The sequence below is a fragment of the Esox lucius genome, chromosome 9 (assembly GCF_011004845.1).
Source record: "Esox lucius isolate fEsoLuc1 chromosome 9, fEsoLuc1.pri, whole genome shotgun sequence".
NCBI classification, from domain to species: Eukaryota; Metazoa; Chordata; class Actinopteri; order Esociformes; family Esocidae; genus Esox; species Esox lucius.
The window spans coordinates 16,399,201-16,412,579 of record NC_047577.1 but is presented as its reverse complement, the minus strand read 5'-3'; the positions used below and the strand labels follow the sequence as shown (position 1 = coordinate 16,412,579).

General features: G+C 46.1%; 1 protein-coding gene across 4 annotated transcripts; it reads left to right on the top strand.

The window, feature by feature from the left end:
• The first annotated feature begins 30 nt into the window (after positions 1-30).
• Positions 31-13,066, top strand: LOC105021635 (centrosomal protein of 95 kDa). 4 transcript variants are annotated; one of them, XM_013135389.4, is made up of 21 exons: positions 31-308; positions 2,498-2,626; positions 2,918-3,025; positions 3,332-3,445; positions 4,657-4,768; positions 5,299-5,420; positions 5,994-6,226; positions 6,974-7,043; positions 7,182-7,231; positions 7,323-7,504; positions 7,669-7,789; positions 8,018-8,135; positions 8,305-8,501; positions 8,605-8,697; positions 8,829-8,991; positions 9,423-9,601; positions 9,789-9,863; positions 9,991-10,143; positions 10,274-10,420; positions 10,882-10,953; positions 11,462-13,063. In XM_013135389.4, exons 1-21 carry the CDS (start codon positions 257-259, stop codon positions 11,636-11,638), a joined length of 2,667 nt encoding a protein of 888 aa, XP_012990843.3. In that variant the 5' UTR covers positions 31-256; the 3' UTR covers positions 11,639-13,063. The 4 variants fall into 4 exon arrangements, with proteins under 4 accessions (XP_012990843.3, XP_012990842.3, XP_012990841.3 ...); XM_013135388.4 differs by lacking the exon at positions 31-308 and adding an exon at positions 363-689 and having other exon boundaries at positions 5,997-6,226; positions 11,462-13,066; XM_013135387.4 differs by lacking the exon at positions 31-308 and adding an exon at positions 368-689.
• The last annotated feature ends 313 nt before the right edge of the window (positions 13,067-13,379 follow it).

The window sequence follows — 13,379 nt, the reverse complement described above, 5'->3', positions numbered from 1 at the left end:
TTTTCTCCTTATTTGGGCACGGAAGTACCACGATGCATTTTAAATTGTTTTCATTTTGGTAGTAGCAGTGGTTCACTTGTTGGATACCTGAACCTGGGAGTACTTGGAACCCTGGGGGCGTTTGGACGCCTTGCCTTCAGGGTGCTTGGTCCAGGGGGTCCAACAACCTGAAGCTGTATACAAGGTTACATGTTGAGGATTGAAGCTCTTTGTTCAACATATCATCCCAGAACAGCTCAAAGACATTCCTAGCGGAATGTGTCCAGCACCACCTGTTCTGAACAACTGGACGCAACATGTAAACATTGGTATGTAAATGTCATACTTTTTATCCCTGAGCATCGGAACAGTGCAAGGGTTGATGTTTTCACTCCTACTCCACATCAGTAAAACCTCACCTCAGGTTTGCACTGCTGTGGTTGGTCTCATCACTGATTGCTATGAGTATATACCATGAAGAAATTGATTGGATGCTGACCTTAATAACCTGAAACATAACACAAAACTGTGGAGGCACTGTTTAGCCTCATAAAAGGCCCACCACTTAACCCCTCAAGATTTAGTACTCCACTGTTCGCTTGGCTGAATAGTTCACATTTCTGGGGACCATCATATTGCACTACCTTAGATGGAAGGAAAACATTACAGTGGTCCTCAAGACAGAATACCAGCTGATGGACTTAGAGCAGGTGAAAAAACAAAACCAGTCAATCCTTCATACATCCTTTATATTGGTCCATCAATCTTGGTCTAACCTCACCTCCTCCATTACCAACCCATCTGCTTTTGGGCTAGGGGTAAACTGCAAAGCAATGGATGGTGTGTGGAGGGCATTAGCTTCTACATGTGTGGTCGAAGTCTCCCTTAATCGAATTATTTAAATTTTTGTTAATAATATCCTGGTTGAAACTTGAGCTGCACATTGTATAAATAGGAAACTTGAATAACCTAGTACAATTCTCCAAAACGTGCAATTAACGTTTATTTTTGAATAAAAATGTAAACAATTAAATGTTTACTTTTGTGCAGACACCTTCCTAAACAGCTTCATAGGTCGATTGCGTAAAATGTCATTAATCATGTCACGTGCAACATCGCTTTTGTGCTTAGGGACTACTTTCAGACAAACTCGGAAGAACACCATTGGATGTTGTTAAGTCTTGCCATTATCTAGTGTCGACCTTAGAACCACCGGAATTTAATGAAACATTTGCATCTACCGTAACTACAATACGAACTGTCCCCTTAAAGGGTTATCGGATATTGACTTGTGGACAACTGTCTAATGAATAAAACATTAGCTTATTCTGCCACTACAGAATTGTCTACTAACCAATATTTTTTTTTAACCGTGTATACTCCTAACTAGTTATCGGAGTAGTTCTCTTGTCGACAATTAATTCTGTACTAGTTGCGGTCAAAGTAAATAAAACAAATTACTTTTTATAATATTATTTGGCTTTCTCGCTCAAAAATAACCAACTAGAACAAAGGGTATAGCAAAAACATTTCCATGAACATTATACGTTACTTCCGGAAACAAAGTGCCAGTTTACCCTCCAATCAGAAAACACTTGCATTTTAAATGTCGATTGCTTTCTGGTCAGTAGCCAGTCAGCAGTTGTTCGCGACTTTCTTTTCTGATGATCGACATGTAAAATCATTGAGTGTCTAGCCTCGAAACTCGGAAAGCCTATTGATAGTTCGTAACGTTTTAGTTACTTATTATTCGGACAGGACAAGGGAGCCAGCATTGCCAACTCCAACTGCTTCTTTCTTGCCAGCTCAGCTGACTATCAGTCAGTATCACCACCGCACAGCTAGCTAGCAAGCTGGCTAGCTCGCTGACTGATGCGTAAATGGGAACCCAAGAAGAGAGAGGTACGTTATTGTAACATTAAGTGAACGAATGTTGGTATTATACGAGTCAGGTAAGAAATTGCACCTAGTTGGGCGGTTACGGTAATGCTGTTTGGCTACGTGTTATATAGCAATATCACCGAGATAGGAGACAAACTAGCTGGTTAACTATCTAGCTAGTTAAATTAGCCAGGTTAAAGAGGAACTAACTTTAGCCAGTACAGTGCTGCGTTTATTTGTAGCTAGATAACGCGCGTTATATGTTGTCACTTTGCTCAGTATTGTAGGTAGAGGCAACATCTCCAGCCTTTGTCAAACTGTTTAGAGTACTCTGGTGCCTGCAGGCTTGTCCGCGCTGCCCGCACATTACTAGGCGCCAATAAATGTCAACAGTCGTGTTGGGATGGTTACCACCGACTGTTTCGTTGTGTATTTCTGGCGAACGTGTAGACTGAATGAGAGCCGTTGCTTGGATTAGCTGTCTATTATACCATTGTAACAATGCAATTTATTTTATGTAACATGAACACATTTATTGTTGTCAGTGCATAGTCTTGCCCTTTTCAGAGATTTTCTCAAGGACACTTGCAATTATGAATCAGTTAAAGTTCTACATTCAGTATGTTCTCTTTTACAGATTGGGTAGATGTGGCAAATGATATACTTAGCAAGTGTCACATTAACCTGAGACTGAGGAAGGTGGCAGACTGCGATGCCAATGTTTTTGTGGCATTGTATGAGTCTATCTTGGGGGAGAAAGTCCCAGGTAAGTTTAAATCAGATGCTACACATGCCTCCTAAAAAGACCTATGCTGCTCCTCGTTAGTTCCTATTCTGACAAAAAAATTTGCTGCTTTGGTAGACCAAGAACAGGGGGTTTTAAGAGAGGATAGTTTCGAACATGCTTAGCATTTCAAGAATGCCACACTTCCTTAAACCAGCCAAAACAAGTCCACTTAGGTCAATGACCCATTATCTGTGTGTAATTGAAGTGATCATTATTAAGTGTGAACAAGGTGGACCAGAGGCTTTGATTTGTAATTTTGCGTGGGTGTAGACTACATCGCCGCCCCTGGTACCCAGGAGGACGACGTCCACAATGTCCAGTCTGTGATTGACTCTCTGGCGCTGGACTACCTTCAGATCAGCCTTTCACACATCACAGGTATGTCTTTAGACTTGTTCCTTAATTGGTAACACATCCTGTATTGGCCTGGTATTCAGTAGCTGGTTCAGCCGTTCGTCAACTGATAGTGAATGATGGAAAATAATCATGTGATGTATTTAGAAATATGCCAAGGGTCTCTGGTTAAATTGCTGTTGGTATACTGAAGTACAGCCTTGTTCTGAGCAAACACAGACCTCTTTGTTTAAAAGTTGGAAAATAAAATGGAGACTGACTTAAGTGTGGTGTTGATTATAATTCCACTGGTTCATTGCTCGTCCTAACTTTGCTCTTTTGTGGCACTAGGCGAGAACATTGTACAAGGGGACAAGGACTCCATAAAGAACCTACTAGAGATCTTCGACGGGCTGCTCGAGTACCTCACGGAGCAGATCAGTGAAGAGGGGTCGCAAAATGAGGGTAGACCAAAATCATTGTATTTTACTGTAGTACCCTCTCAACTGTTATTTAGGCAACCTGTTTTCATCCAGGAACTCCTATTATCGTCAGAAAACCTATTTTCCAAAGGATGCTTAGGAACACACCTTAATGTAATGTTTAACCTTGGAATGTCTTTGATCCACCCTTTCCACCTTTTGTTAGTGACTGAAAGCATCTCATTCTCAGGGAGCCAGTGTCTTTAACCCATCCATAATTTCTCTATAGAGACTGAAAGCATCTAATTCTCAGGGAGCCAGTGTCTTTAACCCATCCATAATTTCTCTATAGAGACTGAAAGCATCTAATTCTCAGGGAGCCAGTGTCTTTAACCCATCCATAATTTCTCTATAGAGACTGAAAGCATCTAATTCTCAGGGAGCCAGTGTCTTTAACCCATCCATAATTTCTCTATAGAGACTGAAAGCATCTAATTCTCAGGGAGCCAATGTCTTTAACCCATCCATAATTTCTCTATAGAGACTGAAAGCATCTAATTCTCAGGGAGCCAGTGTCTTTAACCCATCCATAATTTCTCTATAGAGACTGAAAGCATCTAATTCTCAGGGAGCCAGTGTCTTTAACCCATCCATAATTTCTCTATAGAGACTGAACCCTGTCCTTTGGATGTAGATCGTGCTACTTCAGTTTATTTCGGTCCTGGTGTCTCCCCATCTATCAGGCCGTAAGAATGGGACACAAGATCGATTCGGATGAGGTCATCCATGCACAGAGTGGACATGCTGTGCTTTATGAACCCGATTGAGATAAAACTGCCTCTGGGATTGTTGGCCCATTCGGTTGGGTGAATTCTGCATGCCTTTGTATGTGTCTGTGCCAGGATTGTTGTTCTGGTACTACAGGCTGAGGTCTGTTTTTCACTTTTATTTCATTAATGGGACAGGCTGTGGAGGACTATAATATATCTAATTACTGAGTAAGCCGTTGTACTTTCACAATGACACAGCCAGAACAGTGGCTGTGTTTCGCTTTTGGAGATGAAGTGTTTGCTTCTATCCGACTTGTTTTCTATTCCTCAAAATGTACTAACGGATTGTTCTCCTGCACTCTAAAGACTTCCCGTTGTCACGGTCTGATCTGAAGGCCGAAAGTCAATCAAAGGAGGCGACGATCAAAGCAGCCCCGCTGTGTCGTAATGCCCCGTCTCCCTTTCCCAATCTTCCCCTTCCCAGACAAGGACCCAAACGCCGGGCCAGTGGAGACGACAGGGCGAGAGTTCTCCCAGTCAGAGGAGCGGGAAAAGGAGGCCGTCGTTGACAGAGCTTCCCAGTCTTCCAGTGTGCAGTAAGCGATATCCTACAGCTTTTCTTTTCCTCCTTACGGTTTCCGTTCCGGCTCCTTGTTTAAGCGGGGTTCGGGTTCTGCTGATGCGGCAGGAAAAATACATGGCCGGGCAAGGCGGTCCGGATGTCACCGCTCTGTGTGCGCCCAAGCGCCAGTGTTAGGGCGTTTCCCTCGGTGCTAAGGTAGGACACGGAACAGCCGGGCCTGCGTGTTCAGATGGCTGTCGCGCGGAAAGGCTGAAATGTCAACATGACTGAATGAGTCACCGTGGATGACATAATCTGATTCCAAACAAGGAAACACACGTTGCACTGGTTTGAATGCTGATGTCATCTGGCTCTTTCTGACTTGGATTGGTATCATATGAAAACCAGACCAACTACTGCATCTTAAAGATTTCGGTTGTCAAAGTGTCGTCCTTTAAATGTTTGGCTTGTCTTTTTAAAAATTTTTTTGGGGGGGGGGGCGTTTGGTTTCAACAGTGATACACCTGTAACATTGAGATTTTTCTCATATATGTTATCTTTCAGCTCGGCCATACAGTCCAGCAGCAAGCATTCCCTCCATTCTTGGAATGGGGAAGAGACTGGCTCCACCAATGAGCTTATCCGCCTGGGAGACTCCGCCCGTACGTTCACGGCCAAACAAGAAGGTAGGCGGGATCAAAAGCTGGTTTGCTCGCCAGTGACTCTGAACGCTATATAAGGGTGAAACCTTCCTTTGCCTCTCTTACAGTCGGTCTCATCCATCTTTCGCTCATCTTACAGCAGATGGAATCCCATTGATTCCTCTCCGGTTGTCTTCCCTATGGAATTCTGTATGAGGAAATTGTGGAATGTTGAGTTCATATATTAGTATGAATTTTGGATTGAATACACCGCCTAGGACTTGTGCAAGTCCATTATGAGCAGGGTGTGTGATAAGTTGTTTGAATGTGCAAATTCCACAAGAATCCCTGCTATAATACCTTAGTGTGGATGGCATCGGGCACATCTGCACAAACATGCTGTTCTATATACTTTGGTTGATTGTACAGCACTTTGGTTGACACTAGTTGTTTTTAAATGTGCTTTACAAATAAATTTGACTTGACATGACAAAGTACACTTTGTCATGTTTCCCCATCTGTTTTGACGGGCTAGCATCTTCCATGAAGGTGTACACCTAGAACACATTTCCTATGAAGTCTGTCCCTCTAACGGCTCCCTATGTCACACCGTAACAGCAGACACCTCACAAGACCCAGGCCCTGTCACATTGGCCCCCCTCAGGGCCTCTGGCACCCAGGCCACTCTACTGAGGGAGCCCCTGCGCTCGGCCATTCCCCTGCAGCCTCCCTACCAGACCACCCCCCACAGACCTGACTGGGCGCCCCACCCGGATGGCCAGTGTCCCCCAGCCAACGGCTTCGGCAGCAGGGTCGCAGAGGAGCGTGAGGCCTCCCCTGGCACCTCTGAGGTATGTCCGTCCGGGGTAATAGACCCACGCTGAATATATTGAAATGACGCTCTCTCTCGTACGCCCCATGCTCTGTGATACGGTACCAGCATTCTGGAGAGACTTCTACTGTCCTCTGATTTGACCTGTAGCTTCCTAATTCTTTTGATTCTTTGATCTCCTCAGGAGATCCTGGGTACTAAGAATGCAACGTGCAGATTTAAGATGTCAGGGAAGCAGAAATAGCTGCTGAATCAACATTCCACCTTAATGGACCCACACTGTTGCTAGTTTCTTTCCTTGGTTGTCTCCATTCCTTTCTACATCCTAACCTCAACAAGAGGATGTACCAAGTAGAAGTGTTTGATATATATCAGGGTTCTTCAGCTTTGGTCCTGGAGGGACAAAACATGGCTTGGTTTATGTGTCCACCTTCTAGTTAATTGCCCTAGTCTGAATCAGTTCCTGATTAAGGGAGGATTTTGTCCCTCTAGTGCCAAAGTTGATTAGGCCTCTTCTGTGTGCAATACCTGTGCTGCAATGCAAATTTTCTAAAGAATTTGTTTAGGGTTGAACAGAAGCAGTAGTTCACAACAGTCGTCTTTTGTGCCTGATATTCATTGGTGTCCGCTAGCTAGCCTCCAGCTGTGTTTCTCCTTTACCACAGAGCCCTCTTGTGAATCCCCCCCTTCCCCCAACTGGAACTGAATCCACACATCCCTCTCCCTTTGTCTGTGTGTCCTCATCTCTCCCTCCGTCTCTCCTCAGTCCCCCAGGCCAGTGGCTGACACGGTTGTTCCAAACGGAGGGCACTCTCCAGCCCCGGGCCACCGGGCCGGTGAGTACATGCGCTAGCCATTCAACCAAAGCATTTTAGATCAGGGTTCAGTGCATCTGAAACAGATGTGTGGCACAACTCCAGATCAGTATGTCTTATTCATCTTCATTTTAATGTCCCCTCCCTGGTCGTTTCTAGTCGAGAGTCGAACAGAGGCCGGGCGAGAGGAGGCCAAGGTATCGCCGGAGGTAAGGCACACCTAACCACTAGACCGTAAGCCTGTCTTGGGTTGCCGAAATCCTTAATTTCTTTCTAAATAATTTCTCACCCCCCCGATAGCCTTCCAGTGCGGGGCCTAGGAGGGTTCTTTTTAGAACCCAGCCGGATGTTCTCTTCCTCACTCTGCCGGACGAGCCGGAAGACACAACCCCACGGGACACCGACGAAGACGACTACGAGGAAGAGGGCTCAAACTTCAGACGGGAGGACATCAGGGCCCCCAGGGAGCGCAAAGGGCTCCGGTAATAACACCAACCATTTAGATTAGTACATGACGATCGTACAGAGGTCCTACACGCCACCGCTCCGTGTCACCCATCTACATGTTTTTCCCTCTCTGCACGTTTGCGCTTCTTCCTCGATCCCCTTCATTCCTCCATCTTTCTCTTTCTCCCCGGGATGGCAGGGCACCCGAAGAGGGTTCTGACGAGTCCTTGTCATGGCGCCGGCACAGGAACCGGAAGGCAGAACAGGAGCTGCATCACATGTCGGAGAAACTGTCCCGGAGATTGGAGGAGCTGGACATGGTCAGTGGCATGTTGTTTGATTTTAACATACCTGGAAGAGCGGTTGTTGAATGGAAGTCAATCACCGAACCTCCGTTAGCTCCGTTGTCCTGGTGCCGTGTCAGGCTTGGAACATACTCACGCGGTTACCCGTCTGCCTCTCCGGGGGAACAGGGTTGTCTCAGCCTGTGTGCTTGTGTTCGCCTGGAACGTGTGTGTGTGTGCATTAACGCGGGTTCCTGTCGTCAGATGTTAAAGCGAGCCCTGGGAGAAAGCGGAGAGGCCGAGGAGGTGAAAGAGGAGGACAAGCAGTCCCACCACAGTGACAGTGTCATGGAGTGTCGCAGGGCACAAAGGAGGCCAACAGGTACACGCTCACACTGACCACACCCGCATGGCCGAACTGCGTATGACCGCCGTTGACCGTGAATGTCAAACACGTGACACTAGGTCCTTTGTAAACAGGGTAACTAGGCGTCTTCATTAGAACACTGCCTTGACCGCACGTGAGTCTTTTGATTCACCCTCCCCTCCAGGTACGCCGCGAGCCCCTGCGGCCCCCCGCGCCCGCTCCCTCTCTCCGTCCCCCCCACGGGCCCGCCGCTCCCTGTCGGGTCAGCTGGAGGGGTCGGCGGCGGCGGCGGCGAGCGGGAGGCTGGCGCAAAGGCACACCGCCGCCCGTACGCACCGGCGAGATCTCCGACGTGCGCAGAACCAGCGCCGGCCCAGCCAGGTCCGCCTTCACATTCTCCGCATGCACGGTAAAAAAAACCCAAACAAACGGGGCCCTTTTTAAGAATCCGGGGGGGGTCAACGTGTTGTGGGTGTTTCTCCAGCTGGTGGAGAAGGCCTACGAGGAGGAGTTGCGGCTGTATGAGGACCGAGAGCGAGCTGCCATGGCAAAGGAACGGGCCAAGGCACAGGAGGCGGTAAGACCGCGCGCGCTGTTTGCTGGCTTTACGTCATTCTGCAGACCTTATTATCCTGAGCGACTTTCAGCGAGCGCATACATTTTCCTACCACTTTATTGACAACTCACTTAGCGTTTCTTGACCCCTAGGAGCGAGAGTACAGGGAGGCCATACTGCAGGACCTCCCCCGAACCCCCAAACCATCCCGAGGGGATGCCACGGCCAGAACGGCAGCCCAGCCCCGCTCCCCCAGGAACGGACAGCCAGCGCCGGGCCGCCGACAGCGGGACACCGTCAGGAGAGCCCCCCCATGTAAGTCCACCAGTTTTTCCTCTTGCATACCAATCACATTTGTGAAACATAAAACTTCGCCTCGTGCAGATGTTATGCGGGCTGACGCACAAACGCAGTCCAGTTCTGCCACGTCCGGGGGAACGCGATGACAAGAACAATCCGGTTTTACCTGTAGCTTTTGTCTATCTGTCCAAAAGCTGTATCTATTCAGCTCTGTCTGTTGGTCAGTGTATCTATTCAGCGCTTTCAGACCTCCCTGGTACTAATGTTACCGGGCCACCATGTTGGTTTCAGGGCCCGTTTGGACACTTGATGGTGGCACTGGGGTTAACACCCCATCCATCACAACTAGTGCCACGGGATCTTTAGTGATCCCTGTTTCTTGTCCTGTCCAAAAGACACCACCATACTTCAGGCTTCACACCTGCTCCTCTTCTCCCCTCCCCCAGTGAAGGTGAAGGAGAATGACCTGCTGCCCCTCCTCCTGGAGGAGCTCCCTCACCTACACATTTCGCCCCACGCCCTAGGCAGGATGTGGCATCAGCAGTTGGGCCAGGTGGACCGCCTCAACGCCTCCCTTTCTCTGGAGAACCGGAGGGCCGGGCAGCGCCCTAAACTCTCCAGCCAGGTGGGGGCGCCAGAACACTAGAAATACTGAGTTCAACGCTCAGCTTGACGGACAGAGCTGTGGAAACCTCTGACACGTCGGCAAGGGAGTCGCTGATCTCCAAGCTTCCTAGTTACAGTGATCAGGATTAGCCATTTGCCCTGCTCACGGATCCCCTCAATGTGTTAACGGATCTTCTGCTCTCTAGGTTGAGGAGGCTCAGAGGAGGCACGATCTGCTGGTGGAGATCATCCGCAAAGAGCAGGAGCACAACAGACGCCTGGTGAGCCTCTCTCACTCATATCATATCGTGTGTGTGTGTGTGTGTGTGTGTGTGTGTGTGTGTACACAGTCATTTTTTTTATTATTAATAGCAAAATCAATCCTCGTCACCCTCCATCTTCCCTCAGAGTGAATTCAAGGAGCGTATCCAGCAGCAGAAATCCACTCAGAACCGCCTGAAGGAGCAGAGGCAGCAGATTGCCCGGGCCAAGAAGTACCACAGTGACTACCACGTCCAGCTCCGCGCTCGCATGATGAGGGCACGCACAAAAGAGGAGCAGGTCCGTAACATGGAGCATTAAATACAATATGTAGACACAAACAAAACTGAACAACACTTTTTTTTTTAAAAGGTTTTGCGGGGGTTATGAAAGGCTCGTACAATGGTCTGTGTTCCTTCTTGGGCTTCAGACGTTCAAGCAGGTTCTGGAGGAGGGTTTGGAGATCCAGAAGGGCCGTCTCCGAGAGCAGAGGGCCTACGCCAAGGAACAGCGCCAGGAACACCAGAGGAAACACAGGGATCAGATCCAGTCCATGGAGAACTACTACAAAGACCAGGCATGGCGACAACGCACTGACACCCTCTTCCACACTGCTACACAAACACACAATCACTATGCCAGGAGACACACGTTTATACTGTGAAAGCTAACTTCAACCTATTCTACACCCGTTGACGCTAACGTCAACCTATTCTACGCCCGTTGACGCTAACGTCAACCTATTCTACGCCCGTTGACGCTAACGTCAACCTATTCTACGCCCGTTGACGCTAACGTCAACCTATTCTACGCCCGTTGACGCTAACGTCAACCTATTCTACGCCCGTTGACGCTAACGTCAACCTATTCTACGCCCGTTGAAGCTAACGTCAACCTATTCTATGCCCGTTGAAGCTAACGTCAACATATTCTACGCCCCTTGAAGCTAACGTCAACCTATTCTACGCCCCTTGAAGCTAACGTCAACCTATTCTACGCCCCTTGAAGCTAACGTCAAGCTGTTCTCCACTTTTTCAGTTTTCGTTGCTGGCTGAAACACTTGCTATAGAAAGACAGGATATCCAAGTGCGGAAGAAGGCCCAAGAGAAGGTAAACCCTATTAAAGAGAACTGGCAAGCTGGGCAAATGAAGTGCGTGCCTTTCACTATGGCTTATTTAGGGTCGATTTATTTTTTTAAGCAACGGATGCTATTATTAAATGGAAAGTATTTGAAAACTGCAATTGCCATAGTACCAACTATAAAACAGGAGGATATTTAGAGGCACTATGTAGAATCGTGCCTCTAATGTATACAAGACTGAATTTGAACAATAGCATTACTGAAGTCTCTTCATCTTCCCTCAGCAAATGAGACTGGAATAGTAATATTATCTAGTCCAGGGTGGTTTAGGATGGAAAGGATATTAATGTAAGTGTCTAAAGCGAGTATGAGGAGACTACACATCAATGCACAATTAGTGTTAAATGGGGATTATCTCAGGCACTCTGAATCATGTTTTATAGAAGAATATTGGAAACATTAACTGCATATGTCTCATAGCCATTCATGCAAGTAGTACAGTAAAAATGTTCCATGTTTTTTCTGTTACTCTGCAGGCCCTTCAGAAGATGAAGCGAGAGCTGCGCTCAAAAATGGAGAGGGAGATCGGCGAGCTACAGAAAATCATCATCCAGAACGACGATGATGATTACTTCCGTGAACTGGAGGTCCAAAGGTTACGGAGTCGTGTGCAGATGGCTTCCTTCCAGTACAACACAAGCTGTCTGCACTGACTTCCATCTTACGAGCTAGCAACGCGCGGCTACTTAGCGTTAACTCTAGCGTTTCCCTCCTCAGCTGCTAAAAACACTCAGAAGTATCTAAAACCCTTGGACCTGAGTTCTATTCCTCCATTTTTTTGAAATACTTGATTATTTAAGAATGTTTTAAAGAAAATGACTCCCTCACTGTGTATTTTGTGTGCTGTTTTAGATTTTGTGATGTGGCAACGATGACTAGTCCAGTAGTCTTGTCTTCCACAGCCAAATGGGACCATATAGAAAACCAGACGCAACACTAATAATGGGAATGTAATGCCAGGGCAAGGATAAATTTTCTTCCTTTTTAACAGTATGCTGGACTTGTCTTCCATAGCATTTTTAACTACGTCAGTGCATTTATTTAAATTTATTTAATTATTCTGTAATGTCTTATTTTTTTTAGTTTCATTCCACTAACCCCTTGTGCTTTTTGAACAGCAGATGGTGCTGGTAATCAGCAGTGTGTAAAAGACTCAGTAACCAGCACATTTATAAACAAATCGGTCTGTTATCAGATTAAACGGGTCAATAAAGCTAGGTGGAATAACAATTGGCCATTCGCAGTATATTAACAAAGTATTCCATAGATGAAAACATTACTTATTTGTGTGAATGTCAGATGTATCACTCCTTGTCTTGGGTGTTCTGTCGAGACCGGTGGCTGTCAAGGCAGCACAGCTGATTAAACTAATTGCATTCTAAACGGAAGGTCATGATTATTTGATTGGTGGTGGTGTGTTTGCTGTGACTGATTAGTTGATTCAGGACTGGATTTGCACACGTCTGTCCTAGAATGTATCTGACCGGTGTCATTTTGCTTCTGTGACAGCCCCACGTCATCCAGGCCGTTTGAAATGTAGCCTGAGGATGCCAACTTTCTGTCTGTTAGTGGTTTTTCCCATCCGCCTTGAGAAACAGTTGTGTTTATTATTACATTATACACCAGGGATGGGAAGTACTTTTATTATGTGTATTTGAAACATGTTTAACTAACTCGGGAAGTTTTGTCATTTGTATTTCAATGGCTTGGATTTCTCTGATGTGTTTTGGATACTTCAGAGAGCGGTTACAGAGTATGTTCTATCAGTTGATTAATCTAGTCCTTTTAAGGGCATTTCATTAGAACTGTAACACCTACATTGCTTGAAAAAGCAGATTTTTACATTTATATTCTTTGGTCATGAGGTATCCAGAGAAACAACTGCAATAGATGAACATCCACATGTCAGTCTTGGCAAGTTAAAAAGAAAATGTTACCAATGTTTGTGAGGTTTGTTACAAATAGAAAATACCTTTTTTGTGAAGCTCTCTTGAAATTTATTTTTTGTGTGTCTGGTTAATGTAATACAGTGCATACCGAAAGTATTCAGACCCCTTCACTTTTTACACATTTAAGTTACATCCTTATTCTGAAATGTATTCATTTTTTCTCTTCATCAATCTACACACAATAACAGATAATAAACAATCAAAAACAAGTTTGCAGGCAGTTTTGCTAATTCATAAAAACAAATGTAACATTTACATAAGTACTGAGAGCAGGGGTTAAATTGGTTTACTTTCCAATTGAATCTAAAATGTTAAACTGCTGGCAGATGGAAGTATGGGAGTTCAGCTCCCCCTAGGTCTGATATTGACCATATGTGCATAGAGCGCAGAGTAAGGATTGTGTCAAGGCACAGCTATGTGTTGCTAGCACAAAATGCTTCTGCAG

Coding starts and splice junctions, on each gene's coding strand:
- LOC105021635 (XM_013135387.4), top strand. CDS start 629: ATGGAAGGAAAACATTACAGTGGTCCTCAAGACAGAATACCAGCTGAT. Junction 8,698..8,828: donor GGGCCAAGGCACAGGAGGCG/GTAAGACCGCGC, acceptor CTTGACCCCTAG/GAGCGAGAGTACAGGGAGGC. Junction 10,144..10,273: donor CACGCACAAAAGAGGAGCAG/GTCCGTAACATG, acceptor CTTGGGCTTCAG/ACGTTCAAGCAGGTTCTGGA.